The sequence below is a fragment of the Schistocerca cancellata genome, chromosome 3 (assembly GCF_023864275.1).
Source record: "Schistocerca cancellata isolate TAMUIC-IGC-003103 chromosome 3, iqSchCanc2.1, whole genome shotgun sequence".
Classification (NCBI taxonomy): Eukaryota; Metazoa; Arthropoda; class Insecta; order Orthoptera; family Acrididae; genus Schistocerca; species Schistocerca cancellata.
The window spans coordinates 716,013,798-716,028,408 of NC_064628.1; the positions used below are offsets into that span (position 1 = coordinate 716,013,798).

The 14,611-nt window shown below is 38.8% G+C and overlaps 1 protein-coding gene across 4 annotated transcripts in view; it reads left to right on the plus strand.

Annotated features, from left to right (window-relative positions):
• Positions 1–14,611, plus strand: part of LOC126175723 (bromodomain-containing protein 8) — a 272,574-nt gene that overhangs the window by 120,445 nt on the left and 137,518 nt on the right. For all 4 annotated transcript variants that reach the window (XM_049922659.1, XM_049922657.1, XM_049922658.1 and 1 more), the window contains one exon: positions 4,473–4,583. In XM_049922659.1, the coding sequence (XP_049778616.1) occupies positions 4,473–4,583 (111 nt within the window). The remainder of the gene's footprint in view (positions 1–4,472; positions 4,584–14,611) is intronic.

Consider the following 14,611-nt stretch of genomic DNA (forward strand, 5'->3'; position numbering starts at 1 on the left):
ATAGAAGTGACCATCATGATAAAATAAATTGGAACATGCGCGGAAATAGTTCTTCATTTTTCCCTATGTACTATTATAGAGTGAAACAGTAGAGAAATGGTCTGAAAGTGGTTCAGTGAACCCTCTGCCAGACAGTTAAGTGCAAATAGCAGTAAGCATTACAGTGATACTTTTTTGATAATACCCTATGCAGATTAACTTTTACGCTTTTCTTGTCTTTCGACTTGTTCCACATCCATGATGTCTCTCCTTTATGCGACCTACAGAACATAATGAATGAATGAGAGAGTGAATGAATGATTGAGCACATCAGAGCCTGCGATTTTCAATAAATATGTGTTATTTACTCTAGCACTGTTATTTTAGGTGTGTATGTGTGCGTGTGCGTGCGTGTGCGTGCGTGCGTTTGTTTATAAAAATAAATTCACTTCCTTTGTTGTACTATTCAGTATGTTTAGTCCCAACTTATGCATTTAACAGTGTGTTTCCTTACTCATACCACATGAAAAATCTGTTTATTTATTTATTTTTCTGTACTATAAAATAATCAGTCTTGCATAATTAAAAAGAGACTATACAGTAAAATTGTATCTAAGTTTGTAAAACTATTTGTATAATCCTGTACCTGATTAAAGAAAAGGAGTACACATGCATATAATAGTCCAGAAACTCACTAAATTTTTACAGATAGAATCTTATTATTTGAGGAACAAATTTTTGAGAATGGTAATGAAATATGGACTGTAGGAAAACTGAAATGGAAGAGAATTGAAGAATGTGAGATGTGATGCTGTAGTAGAATATTGAACATCAGATGGATTGTTAAGGTAAAGAATGAGGAGGTTCTCTTCAGAATCGTTGAGGAAAGGAATATATGGAAAACATCTACAAGAAGGTTCAGGATGACAAGACAATTGTTTAAATGTCAGGGAATAACTTCCATAATTCTACATGGAGCTGTAGAGGATAAAAACTACAGGGAAGACAGAGATTGGAATACATTGTGCAAATAATTGGAGGTGGGGAGGGAGTGGGACTTCATTTTCATTCCAGTAACAAGTACTTCCTTCCGTTGGATACTATAGTTGTAAGGAAAGATAAATTTGGCTTTGTAATTTTCTTGTGCTCTGTTGGTAGCATTGAGTCTTTTTGTTCAGTTGCATGTGTCACATTAGTCAACTGAAAACATGAATTCTAGCAATGACTATCATTGTGCTAATAATTCTTGCAAGGAAATAGTGAATCACTGTTTCTCCTTTTCTGCCTCTTCCCCATCACTGTTGCATAGTTTATTTGCAAATGCTGCTGCTGCTGCTGCTGCTGATGATGATGATGTCACCATCAGTGAAGTAGGTTTTCTTCTTCTTCTTCTTCTTGTTCTTCTTCTTCTTCTTCTTGTTCTTCCTCTCCTCATCTTCCCAGTCACTGTTCTTACAGATGTGTCCTTTAGTATGCAGTCTCTTCTCATACAGTGATGTAGCCAATTTCTTTTCGTCTTTCATATTTATTTCCATTTTTCCTCTCTCTCTCTCTCTCTCTCTCTCTCTCTCTCTCTCTCTCTCTCTGCTGCCGTGTCCATTTTCGGCACCCCTACAGAGCAATTCTCCTTGCAAAACCCTTCACTAATTATTTTTTAATTGTTTCTATAATCTGCCACAGAAAGTACTACTCCTGTAAGAAATTGTTTTGTAAAAAACAATCTTTGTTGGTTTTTGTTGATTACACATCGTTAACTATTATTTTACATCTACATCTATACTCCACAAGCCACCTTATGGTGTATTGTGAAAGGTACTCTGTGTACCAGTGTCACTTCCCCATTTTTCTGCAAGTTGTGAATGGCACTGACTTTTCGCAAGATACATGTGTGAGGAAGCATTATATTTGCTGACTCTATTAGGAATGTACACCATCAGAACTTTTAACAGCAAAACACATTGTGACACAAAACACTTCTGTTGCAGCATCCCACTAGAGTTTCCATGGCACTTTTGTGCAACCTAAATGAACTTGTAATGAAACATGCTGCTCTTCTTTGGATCTTTTCTATTTCCCCTGTTAGTCCTATCTGGTATGGGTACCATACAGACAACCAATATTAAAGTATCAGTCAAACCATTGTTTTTGTAAGCTGCTTCTTTTGTTGATGGGCTGCATTTCTTTAGGATTCTTCCAATGAATCTGTGGGGCACCTGCCTTCCCCACTATTAATTTTATATGGTTGTTCCACTTCAGATCACTGTGTATGCATATTCCTAGATACTGTATAGAAGTAACTACTTCCATTGTTTGATATACAATCATGTAGTGGTAAAATAGAGGATCTACCTGTGTGTGTCTGCACAGAGTGTTAAATTTGCTCGTGTTGAGGTTCAGTTACCTTCCCTGCACCAAGTGCCGATCCTCTGCATTTCGCTACAGTTTTCTAGCATTGTGACTTCTCTGAATAGAACAGCATCATCTGTGAAAAGCCTTGTGGAACTTCCAACGTTATCTGATTGGTCATTTAAATAAAAGTGAAAAGCAGTGGTCCTATAACACTTCCTTATGGTATGCCCGAAGCTATTTTTATATCTGAAGACTTCCCTCCTCTGAGAGTGATGTGCTGTGTTTTGTTTGCTAGAAACCCCTCAGTCTAATCATACAGCTGGTCTGATATTTCATACATTTATATTTTGTTCAGTAGGTAGCAATGCAGGATTGTATCAAATGCCTCGTAGAAGTCAAGGAACATTGTATCTACCTGGGCACCTGTATCTAGGCTTTTATGGTCTTGTGGATGGACAGAATGAGCTAGGTTTCACATGATCATTGTTTTTAGAACCCATTGATTCCTACAGAGGTGATTTTTGGTCTCCTGAAATGTCATAATACACAAACATAAAACATGTTCCAAAATTTTATGGCAGACCAACATCAGAGGTATATAGTTTTGTTCGTCTGCTCAACAATCCTTTTTGAGAATAAATGACCTGTGCTTTTTTCCAATCACTAGGAATTCTTCAGGTCCTCCAGAGATCTGTTATACACTGCTGCTAAAAGAGGGGAAAGTTCTTTCACATAATGTGCATGGAATTGAACTGGTATTGCATGAAGTCCACAAGCCTCTCCTTTGTTCAGAAGTTTCAGTTGTTTTTCTATCCCTCTGTAACGTATTTAGATAGCTGTTAGTTTGTCATTTGTGCAACAGTTTAATGGAGAAACTACAGTACGATCTTCCTTGTGAAAAAGGTTTGTAAAGAGACATTTAGTATTTCAGCCTTTTTTGTGTAGGTGATAGAATTCTACTTTTGAATTTGTTGAGTGCTTAACTCATAGTCTGCCTTAGACTAATTTTGGCTTAGTTTCATTTCTGTTTGTGTGTGAGGCTTTGGTTGCATTTAAATTTGCAGTTAAGCTCTATTTGCTTTCATAGAAGCTTTGTAACATACTTGTTGAACCACATTGGGTCTCTTCCATCCCTCACAACAGTGCTCAGCACACACCAGCCTAAACCATATTGTACAATGCTCTTGACCTTTGCCAACTGATGCACAACATTCTCAGTACTGGGAATGCAATTTTCAAGTTGACTGTTCCTTGTTGCTCTTGCTAAACAGAAAGATTTTCCTACCTTTCTTTGTATTTCAGTTTACAGCTGTGTTGAGTGAGGCTTAATGTTTCCCTGTTCTGTACTAACCTAGTCAAAAATGTCTGGTTTGTTTGTCACCAACAGGTCTAAAATATTATCTTCAAAGTCGGTTCTCTGATTATCTCCTCAAGGTAATTTTCAGATAAAGTACTTAGAACAATTGTGCTGTCCCTACTACCTGCCTGAATCACTTGAGTCTCCCACTCTATAGCTGGTAAGCTAAATCTCCATTTGAAACTGTAACATAATCAGGAAATTTTTGCAAAATCAAACAGTGGAAAATCCAGAATGGAATAATGACTATATTACGACAAGGATAATTGCTTCTCACCATGTAGTGGAGATACTGAGTTGCAGACAGCTACAAAAAACTAAAAAAAAGATGGTTAAACAAATAAGCTTTCGGCCAGAAAGGCCTTCATTCTCTTTGTGATGGACATTCAAGTTGGAATTTAGAATTTCATTGCTGGTAACATTTGGTTTCAGCCAGTTTTCTGTTCCTAGTACAATGCGGGGATTGTTATCATTTGTAAGCATCATAGGTACCTTAAGTTTCCGCTAACTCATCACAGATATTTATTTTTATCTTCCTTGATTGATTTGCAAAAATCATTGCTTTAGTTTCCGTTGCCTTTATCTTCAACCTGTGTTCCTCATTGCTGGTGTTCAGTTTAACATATTGCTAATTGCATTTTCATTTTCACTTGCTAATATTGTCAGAAAATCTTATACAGTTCTGGAAATAACATTATATTATTATGTTCCTATTAATACTGAACATTTTTGTAGCTGTTTTTTGTAAAGTTTCATGTGATATGCTCCTCTTACTCTGCTTCCACAGGTGCTCCAACTTTGTCCATGTTACTGGAGATGCCACCTAATGCACCTGGACAACCCTTACCTGAACTACCCACCACAGCCAGTAAGCCATTACCTCCTCCTGTTGGAAAAGGTATTGTACATAGCTTGCAAAAACTACCTTTATTACTTTGTTTGTGTGTTCTACTTATAATTTTTCATCTTTTGTCTTCACCTAACATCATCCTGGAGTATTTTGTGATCAGAAATGCGTGATAGTAAGACTAAAGTTAAGGATAAGTGTGGGTGTGGGTGCTTGTATGTGTGCATGGGCAACTGTGGGTGTGTTGTGTGTCACATGTACATATGAGACCCTGTTGACATTCCTGTTTGGCTCTTCATTGTGCCCCCACTCTTTGCTATATAAGCACATGCTGCTGATCCCAGTTTCTAATTGAAAACACTTTCATTTTTTACATATTCCTACTTACACTGATTTGGTTACTTTATATGCCTCAACAACATTTTCCTGGACAGCTTCCACACTTGCCTCATTATATTGTAATGAGTATTGGCTGCTACTCTCAAAAATGATGGTAGTTTAAATGGATTGCTTCAAAATTTGTGCTTCTTGCATTGCAATTTACACAATAAATGCACAGTATAGCAGCTGAGACATAATGCCCATGAAACACTCTCTATATCCTTAAAACCACTTAATTACATCTGAAAGTAAATCTTTTGTTTAACTCATTCTGTATGATGATTTAATCTCTCTCTCTCTCTCTCTCTCTCTCTCTCTCTCTCTCTCTCTCGGACAAAAAGTTATTGAGAGCCATGGAAATATCCCTCTGTATATATGTCTTGCATAGTAAAAAGCCTCTGCTAAACGATACTTGTGTAGAGAGCAAAAATATTTCCTATACGTAGTTATAAGTTGCAAACTGTATACCAAGTAGAATACATCAAACATAAAAAAAACCCTCACCAGAGGCCATTCCTGGCTAATACCTGCTAACTAGAGCCTGTGCACAATTTATCCGCCACTGATGCCTTGCATGGATGTTTCATTGGCGGTATCTTTCCACTTAGAAATATGATAGTCTTTAGGATACCTGTTAGACTCGCTGACAATGATGTCCACCAAATTGTCATCAGGAAGTGATCTAGACACTGCATGACATCATCCACTTCATGTATGAATTGCAGGTTTTCCTGTAAATGGAAATTTATAGGAGCTTGTGGTACTAAAACAATTACACTATATCATAGCACTGGCAACATTTGCCACTCACTCATCTAATGAACTGTCATAAATTTCTCTTGTAATTGTGCTTATCATTACTGGAGATCACTGGAGTATATGATTGTTCAGTATATTATTGTTCAGTATATTCCACAACACATTTGCAGTCTGCCTACCCTCCTATGCAAAAGACTCGTACCATTTCCTCTACTGATTCTCCACAGTTTCTGTTCCCCATTCCACACCAACAAGTCGCTTCCAAATAGCCTAGTTGTTTGTGGTTGTCCCATCTGTAGTGATGAGCACCCTTCTCCAAATAGGTCATCTCTTTGTGGCCTTCACAGACTTGAAATTACTCCTCCAACCTTGTTCAGAAACAGTCTCCGTGGCCTTGTCTCCCCAGTCTCTTCCCATCCACCACATGCCCACTCTTAGGCTGCAAACAAATACTCCTCTCATGATTCGGTACCATCCAGGGCTGGAGCAATTGAATCACATTCTCTGCAAGGGTTTTTCTCTACCACTTATTGTGCCATAAAATGAGAAAAGTGCTCCTCACTATCCTCTCCAATGCTCCCACAGTGGTGTGCAACTGCCCATTCAACCTAAGCAATATCCTTGTTCATCCCTACTCCATCCCTGCTCCCAACACCTTGCCTCATTGCTCATATCCCTGCAGTAGACTCAGATGGTAGACCTGCCCATACTTCCTACTATCACATACCCCACTCCTGTCACAGGCCTCTTCTACCCCATCAGAGGGAGGACACCTACAGGGTGTTTAAAAATGACCGGTATATTTGAAACGGCAATAAAAACTAAACGAGCAGCAATAGAAATACACCGTTTGTTGCAATATGCTTGGGACAACAGCACATTTTCAGGCGGACAAACTTTCGAAATTACAGTAGTTACAATTTTCAACAACAGATGGCGCTGCAAGTGATGTGAAAGATATAGAAGACAACGCAGTTTGTGGGTGCACCATTCTGTACGTCGTCTTTCTGCTGTAAGCGTGTGCTGTTCACAATGTGCAAGTGTGCTGTAGACAACATGGTTTATTCCTTAGAACAGAGGATTTTTCTGGTGTTGGAATTCCACCGCCTAGAACACAGTGTTGTTGCAACAAGACGAAGTTTTCAACGGAGGTTTAATGTAACCAAAGGACCGAAAAGCGATACAATAAAGGATCTGTTTGAAAAATTTCAACGGGCTGGGAACGTGACGGATGAACGTGCTGGAAAGGTAGGGCGACCGCGTACGGCAACCACAGAGGGCAACGCGCAGCTTTTGCAGCAGGTGATCCAACAGTGGCCTCGGGTTTCCGTTCGCCGTGTTGCAGCTGCGGTCCAAAGGACGCCAACGTCCACGTATTGTCTCATGCGCCAGAGTTTACACCTCTATCCATACAAAATTCAAACGCGGCAACCCCTCAGCGCCGCTACCATTGCTGCACGAGAGACATTTGCTAACGATATAGTGCACAGGATTGATGGCGGCGATATGCATGTGGGCAGCATTTGGTTTACTGACGAAGCTTATTTTTACCTGGACGGCTTCGTCAATAAACAGAACAGGCGCATATGGGGAACCGAAAAGCCCTATGTTGCAGTCCCATCGTCCCTGCATCCTCAAAAAGTACTGGTCTGGGCCGCCATTTCTTCCAAAGGAATCATTGGCCCATTTTTCAGATCCGAAACGATTACTGCATCACGCTATCTGGACATTCTTCGTGAATTTGTGGCGGTACAAACTGCCTTAGATGACACTGCGAACACCTCGTGGTTTATGCAAGATGGTGCCCGGCCACATCGCACGGCCGACGTTTTTAATTTCCTGAATGAATATTTCGATGATAGTGTGATTGCTTTGGGCTATCCGAAACATACAGGAGGCGGCGTGGATTGGCCTCCCTATTCGCCAGACATGAACCCCTGTGACTTCTTTCTGTGGGGACACTTGAAAGACCAGGTGTACCGCCAGAATCCAGAAACAATTGAACAGCTGAAGCAGTACATCTCATCTGCATGTGAAGCCATTCCGCCAGACACGTTGTCAAAGGTTTCAGGTAATTTCATTCAGAGACTACGCCATATTATTGCTACGCATGGTGGCTATGTGGAAAATATCGTACTATAGAGTTTCCCAGACCGCAGCGCCATCTGTTGTTGAAAATTGTAACTACTGTAATTTCGAAAGTTTGTCTGCCTGAAAATGTACTGTTGTCCCAAGCATATTGCAACAAACGGTGTATTTCTATCGCTGCTCGTTTAGTTTTTAATGCCGTTTCAAATATACCGGTCATTTTTGAAACACCCTGTATAAAAGCTTTCATGTGATCTACAAACATAGCTGCAACTAATGTGCCGCATTTTATGTGGCCATGACTACTAACAAGCTGTCTGTCCTTATGAATTGCTTCTGCCAAACTGTGGCCAAGAAAAAGCTGTACTGCTGAATTGCTGAAAATGCTGCCCAACATGACGTGCTTCACTTTGACTACTACACAACCTGTGCCAACTGGATTCTTCCCATTAACATCAGCTTTTCTGAATTGCCCAGAAGGGAAATTCTCCCTGCTGAGTATCCTAGCCTCAGCTTTTGTTAATCCCTGACCTTCACCTGCCTAAACCCCTTCCCTGCTTCCACTCAGTTACTACACAGGCACTGGTCTTCTATCCCACGAACACATGTACATAATCTTTTGCCCTTCCCCTTCGACTTCCCCCTCCACCCCTCTCCTGTCTCCCATTCCACACAGCATGGCATCCTGATGCTGCACCTAGCTGTCCTATGCTGTCCCTACCCTGTCCCTCCTGATTGCTCCCACAGGCAGCACTAGCATCATGCCCTCCCCCACCTCCCCAGCCTTTCCTGCTTTCCCTCACCCTCTGTGACCCATGCCTCTTCCTTTTGCCCACTGTCTATCCCAGCTAGATTTCTGCACAGCGCAGATGACATTGCCTTGGTGCCTCGAAATGACAGTGGCTATTTGCGTGTGACTTGTTAAAATACAATATAACTCCTGATTCTGTGCTAATGTATTTTCTGCATTATTTCTGAGGTGCCTGAGGAAACTTGAGGGTTTTAAGTTTCTATTAAATTTTGAAATAAGGGATGATCTTTAGTTATGTTCTGTTGTTTTTCTCAAACAAGTAGCAACAATGCTAAAGACTGTTATCCTTTCCACTGCTATTTTTATATAGCTAACGTCACAAGAAACTTTACTGTAATAGTTAAAGTGATAATTAAAAGTGCATTAAAATGATGATATAAAAAGGGTAAACACTAAAAAAGAAGCAGAACTTTCTGACACTGTACATCAGATGCCAGCAAGGACAACAGTCCAGTTTTCACTCTTTGCCAGTGAGATGTTTACTCACCTTCCTACTGTTATTGTTTGCATTGTTACTTACTGCACCCTAGGAAACTGAAAACCAGGTCGCTAAAGGCCTTCAAAATTGTAAAAGGCCTTTCATTGTCAGTGCACTACCAGTTGATCTATATGCGCATGTCTAACGGATTGACTAAAAGTTGCAGCTGACCAATACTATTTCTCAATACCTTTAAAATTCCTGTTATCTTTCTCTCAGATGTTCATAAATAGTCTGTGAGAGGCAGGATCCAGGTTTGTGTCCCAGTCCGGCAAGAAGTTTTAACTTATTACAAATGGTGGTCACATTTTATACTTCACTAAAGTGTTAAAATGTCATGTCACCATAAAATCCATGATAGCTGGCTGTGGTGAAAAGACAAGGCTGTTCTGTTCTAACTCTGTTAAGTTTTTCTGTTTTTCTGACTAAATTCTGAATGCTGACTGTATAAATCGGTAAGAGTTCTACAAATGGAGATCATTCATGTCGGTCACGAAATCTTCAGTCATCAAACCTTGTTGTATTCCCCTTCAGGCTTCTTCAATAGTAGATGTTTTGACTGTTCTGTTGGCATCTACTTCAGGACTCCTCTGATGTATGTGGATGACTGAAAACTGTCAAGACAGTGTCACATTAACTTATAAAAGGCTATTTTCTCTCTCTCTCTCTCTCTCTCTCTCTCTCTCTTTTTTAAAAAACAAGTGGAGTTACTAGGCTGCCATTGGTAGTCTGTAATCGTTGGGTAATTTCTTAAAGTAGATGCTAGAGAAATTTTGTGATCAATGTGATGCGGTTTCTGTGAGTTCCTATTGTCTTATGTAGCAGCTGACATTTTGTTTGGAGAATTTCGAACAAAAGACATAAGTAATGTAGAACCAGCTCACTAGCTCTGCTTTGCAGATGACAGGTTTGTTGTACGGCCTTACAATGGAGAAAAGAAGGAAAGAGAGAGAGAGAGAGAGAGAGAGAGAGAGAGAGAGAGAGAGAAAGTGCTGCCATTCTGGCTACCCAACGAGACAGTTGTGACCAACCGACCCCTGTATTGTCCCCAGCCAATGGGGTCACTGAGATGCAGTGTGGAGGGGCATGGGGTCACTACAACACTCTCTTGGCCATTGCCAGATTTGCAGACTTTGTGCTGTTACTGCTTGGTCAAGTAGCTTCTTAGGTAATAATAATAATAATAATAATAATAATATTGAACCCTATGCGTGCCCACAATGGTAACGACACTGCTAGCCAACTGGAAAATGATTTAAATCCAAATAGAGGTGTTTTGCAGGATATGCTTCCTGCAACCACCCTAGAAGGAAAACAAAGACAGGATGAGATGGTCAGATGAAGTTGATCGACACCTCATGTTCTGTTATTACCAAGCAACAAACCTAGGTACCAACACAACTGGATACAGATCACAAGTATACACAACATTTATTACCAGATACCCAGAATTAAAATTTTTAACAGAAAAACGACTAGCTGATCAGGTCCGTGTAATAATAAAAAATAACGGGATACCCCAGTCAGAATTAGAAAACATCAAACAACAAGTACAACAAATACTGGAACAAAATAATGTGCAATCAGAAGAAGAAGAAAATACAGTAATGGACTCAAACATCCCAGAACAAACAAACAAAGAACAACACGCATCAATTAAACAATCAGAGGAAAACGACATCTTAAGACAGCCACCAGAAAAGCACAAATAGAATACGAAGTGACACACATGTTAGATATAGAAGAAAAATTTCAGCTGACATATATAGAATACAAAGACACAAATACAGACATTAGACCATTCTTGCATAGACCGCCAAATAACCCACAAGTCGAAACAACAATAACAACTATCAACACAATCATACACAACAAAATAAATGAAAACACAACTATGGAAGAGTTACAACTACTGGTTTATATAGGAGCACTCCCTACACTAAATATACACACTAGGCAGAGATCAGAACCAACCAACACACAGAAGAAACCCACAAAACCAGCATGGCAACACAGGCTACAGATCAGAATAGAAAAACTGAGAAAAGACATCGGACAGCTAACACAATTTATAAGAAATGAAATATCAGACAAAAAACGAAAACGGTTAGGTAAAATCTCACAACAAAAAGCAATAGACAATTAGATGAAAAGAAGCAGAAATTACAAGCATTGGCCAAACGACTTAGAAGATACAAAAAAAGTGAAAATAGAAGGAAACAAAACCAAACATTCAACACAAACCAAAAGAAATTTTACCAGACAATAGAATAACACACACATTAAAATAGACAATCCACCAAGCATAACAGACATGAAACACTTCTGGAGCAACATATGGTCAAACCTGGTACAACATAACAGGTGGTTGCGAGCAGAAACAGACACATACAAGATGATACCACAAATGCCTGAAGTGATAATTTTGCCACATGAAGTCACCCAAGCAATTAATTCTACTCATAATTGGAAAGCCCCTGGAAAAGATAAAATACCAAATTTCTGGCTAAAGAAGTTCACCTCAACACATTCACATCTAACTAAATTATTTAACATATCTAAAAACAAAGATGGTGAGACTTACCAAACAAAAGCGCTGGCAGGTCGATAGACACACAAACATACACACAAAATTCAAGCTTTCGCAACAAACGGTTACTTCGTCAGGAAAGAGGGAAGGAGAGGGAAAGACAAAAGGATGTGGGTTTTAAGGGAGAGGGTAAGGAGTCATTCCAACCCAAGACATATATATGTCTGCTTGTGTCTGTATATGTGTGGATGGATATGTGTGTGTGTGCGCGAGTGTATACCTGTCCTTTTTTCTCCCTAAGGTAAGTCTTTCCGCTCCCGGGATTGGAATGACTCCTTACCCTCTCCCTTAAAACCCACATCCTTTTGTCTTTCCCTCTCCTTCCCTCTTTCCTGACGAAGCAACCGTTTGTTGCGAAAGCTTGAATTTTGTGTGTATGTTTGTGTTCGTTTGTGTGTCTGTCGACCTGCCAGCGCTTTTGTTTGGTAAGTCTCATCATCTTTGTTTTAGATATATTTTTCCCACGTGGAATGTTTCCCTCTATTATATTCATATCATTAAATTATTTAACAGTTACATTGCAGACCCATACACATTCCCTGATACACTTACACATGGAATAACTTATCTGAAACCTAAAGATCAAGCAGACACAGCAAACCCAGCTAAATAACGCCCCATAACATGCCTACCAACAATATACAAAATATTAACTTCAGTCATTACACAGAAATTAATAACACATACAACACAGAACAAAATTATAAATGAAGAACAAAAAGCCTGTTGCAAAGGAGCACGAGGATGTAAAGAGCAACTGATAACAGATGCAGAGGTGACATATCAAGCTAAAACTAAACAAAGGTCGCTACACTATGCATACATTGATTACCAAAAAGCTTTTGATAGTGTACCCCACTCATGGTAACTACAAATATTGGAAATATACAAAGTAGATCCTATATTGATACAGTTCCTAAACATAGTAATGAAAAATTGGAAAACCACACTTAATATCCAAACAAATTCAAATAATATCACATCACAGCCAATACAGATTAAGCGTGGAATATACCAAGGAGACTCATTAAGTCCTTTCTGGTTCTGCCTTGCTCTGAACCCACTATCCAACATGCTAAATAATACTAATTATGGATACAATATTACTGGAACATACCCACACAAAATCACAGATTTGCTAAATATGGATGATCTAAAACTACTGGCAGCAACAAATCAACAACTCAACCAATTACTAAAGATAACAGAAGTATTCAGCAATGATATAAATATGGCTTTTGGAACAGACAAATATAAGAAAAATAGCATAGTCAAGGGAAAACACACTAAACTAGAAGATTACATATTGGATAACCACAGCGACTGCATAGAAGCGATGGAAAAAACAGATGCCTATAAATATCTAGGATACAGACAAAAAATAGGAATAGATAATACAAATATTAAAGAAGAACTAAAAGAAAAATATAGACAAAGACTAACAAAAATACTGAAAACAGAATTGACAGCAAGAAACAAGACAAAAGCTATAAATACTTATGCTATACCAGTATTGACCTACTCATTTGGAGTAGTGAAATGGAGTAACACAGACCTAGAAGCACTCAATACACTTACACAATCACAATGCCACAAATCTAGAATACATCACATATATTCAGCAACAGAAAGATTCACATTAAGCAGAAAGGAAGGAGGAAGGGGATTTATCGACATAAAAAACCTGCATTATGGACAGGTAGACAATTTAAGAAAATTCTTTCTAGAATGAGCAGAAATTAGCAAAATACACAAAGCATTCACTCATATAAATACATCGGCTACACCACTGCAATTTCATAACAACTTCTACAACCCTCTAGATCACATAACATCAACAGATACGAAGAAAGTAAATTGGAAAAAGAAAACACTACATGGCAAGCACCCGTATCATCTAACAGAGCCACACATCGATCAAGACGCATCCAACACATGGCTAAGAAAAGGCAATATATACAGAGAGACGGAAGGATTCATGATTGCAATACAGGATCAAACAATAAACACCAGATATTACAGCAAGCATATTATTAAAGATCCCAATACCACAACAGATAAATGCAGACTTTGCAAACAACAAATAGAAACAGTAGATCACATCACAAGCGGATGTACAATACTAGCAAATACAGAATACCCCAGAAGACATGACAATGTAGCAAAAATAATACATCAACAGCTTGCCTTACAACATAAACTTATAAAACAACACGTTCCCACATCCAAGTATGCACCACAAAATGTACTGGAGAATGATGAATACAAATTATACTGGAACAGAACCATTACAACAGATAAAACACCACCACATAACAAACCTGACATCATACTCACCAATAAAAAGAAGAAATTAACACAACTAATTGAAATATCCATACCCAATACAACAAATATACAAAAGAAAACAGGAGAAAAATTGAAAAATACATCCAACTGGCTGAGGAAGTCAAGGACATGTGGCATCAGGATAAAGTTTACATTATACCGATTATACTATCAACTACAGGAGTCATACCACACAATATCCACCAGTACATCAATGCAATACAGCTACATCCAAATGTATATATACAACTATAGAAATCCGTAATTATTGATACATGTTCAATCACCCGAAAGTTCCTAAATGCAATATAACATATACCGTACAGTTAAAAGGAAGTCACGCTTGATCAAGGTCCACGTCACTTTCCATTTTTGACCAGACATAACGTCTGAGAAAGTCAAAAATAATAATAATAATAATAATAATAATAATAATAATAATAATAATAATAATAATAGAGTAACCGACACACAGCAGAATCCTTCAGAAGAATGATGTAATGGCTACATTTCGCAGTCAACACAAGATTAGACTACTACTGACCTACAACGGAAGGGCTGCACCATCTCCACACTGTGGGCATATATGTAGTGATGTGTCACGGTGACAACTGAAAGAACATGAGCATGAATACCACACACAT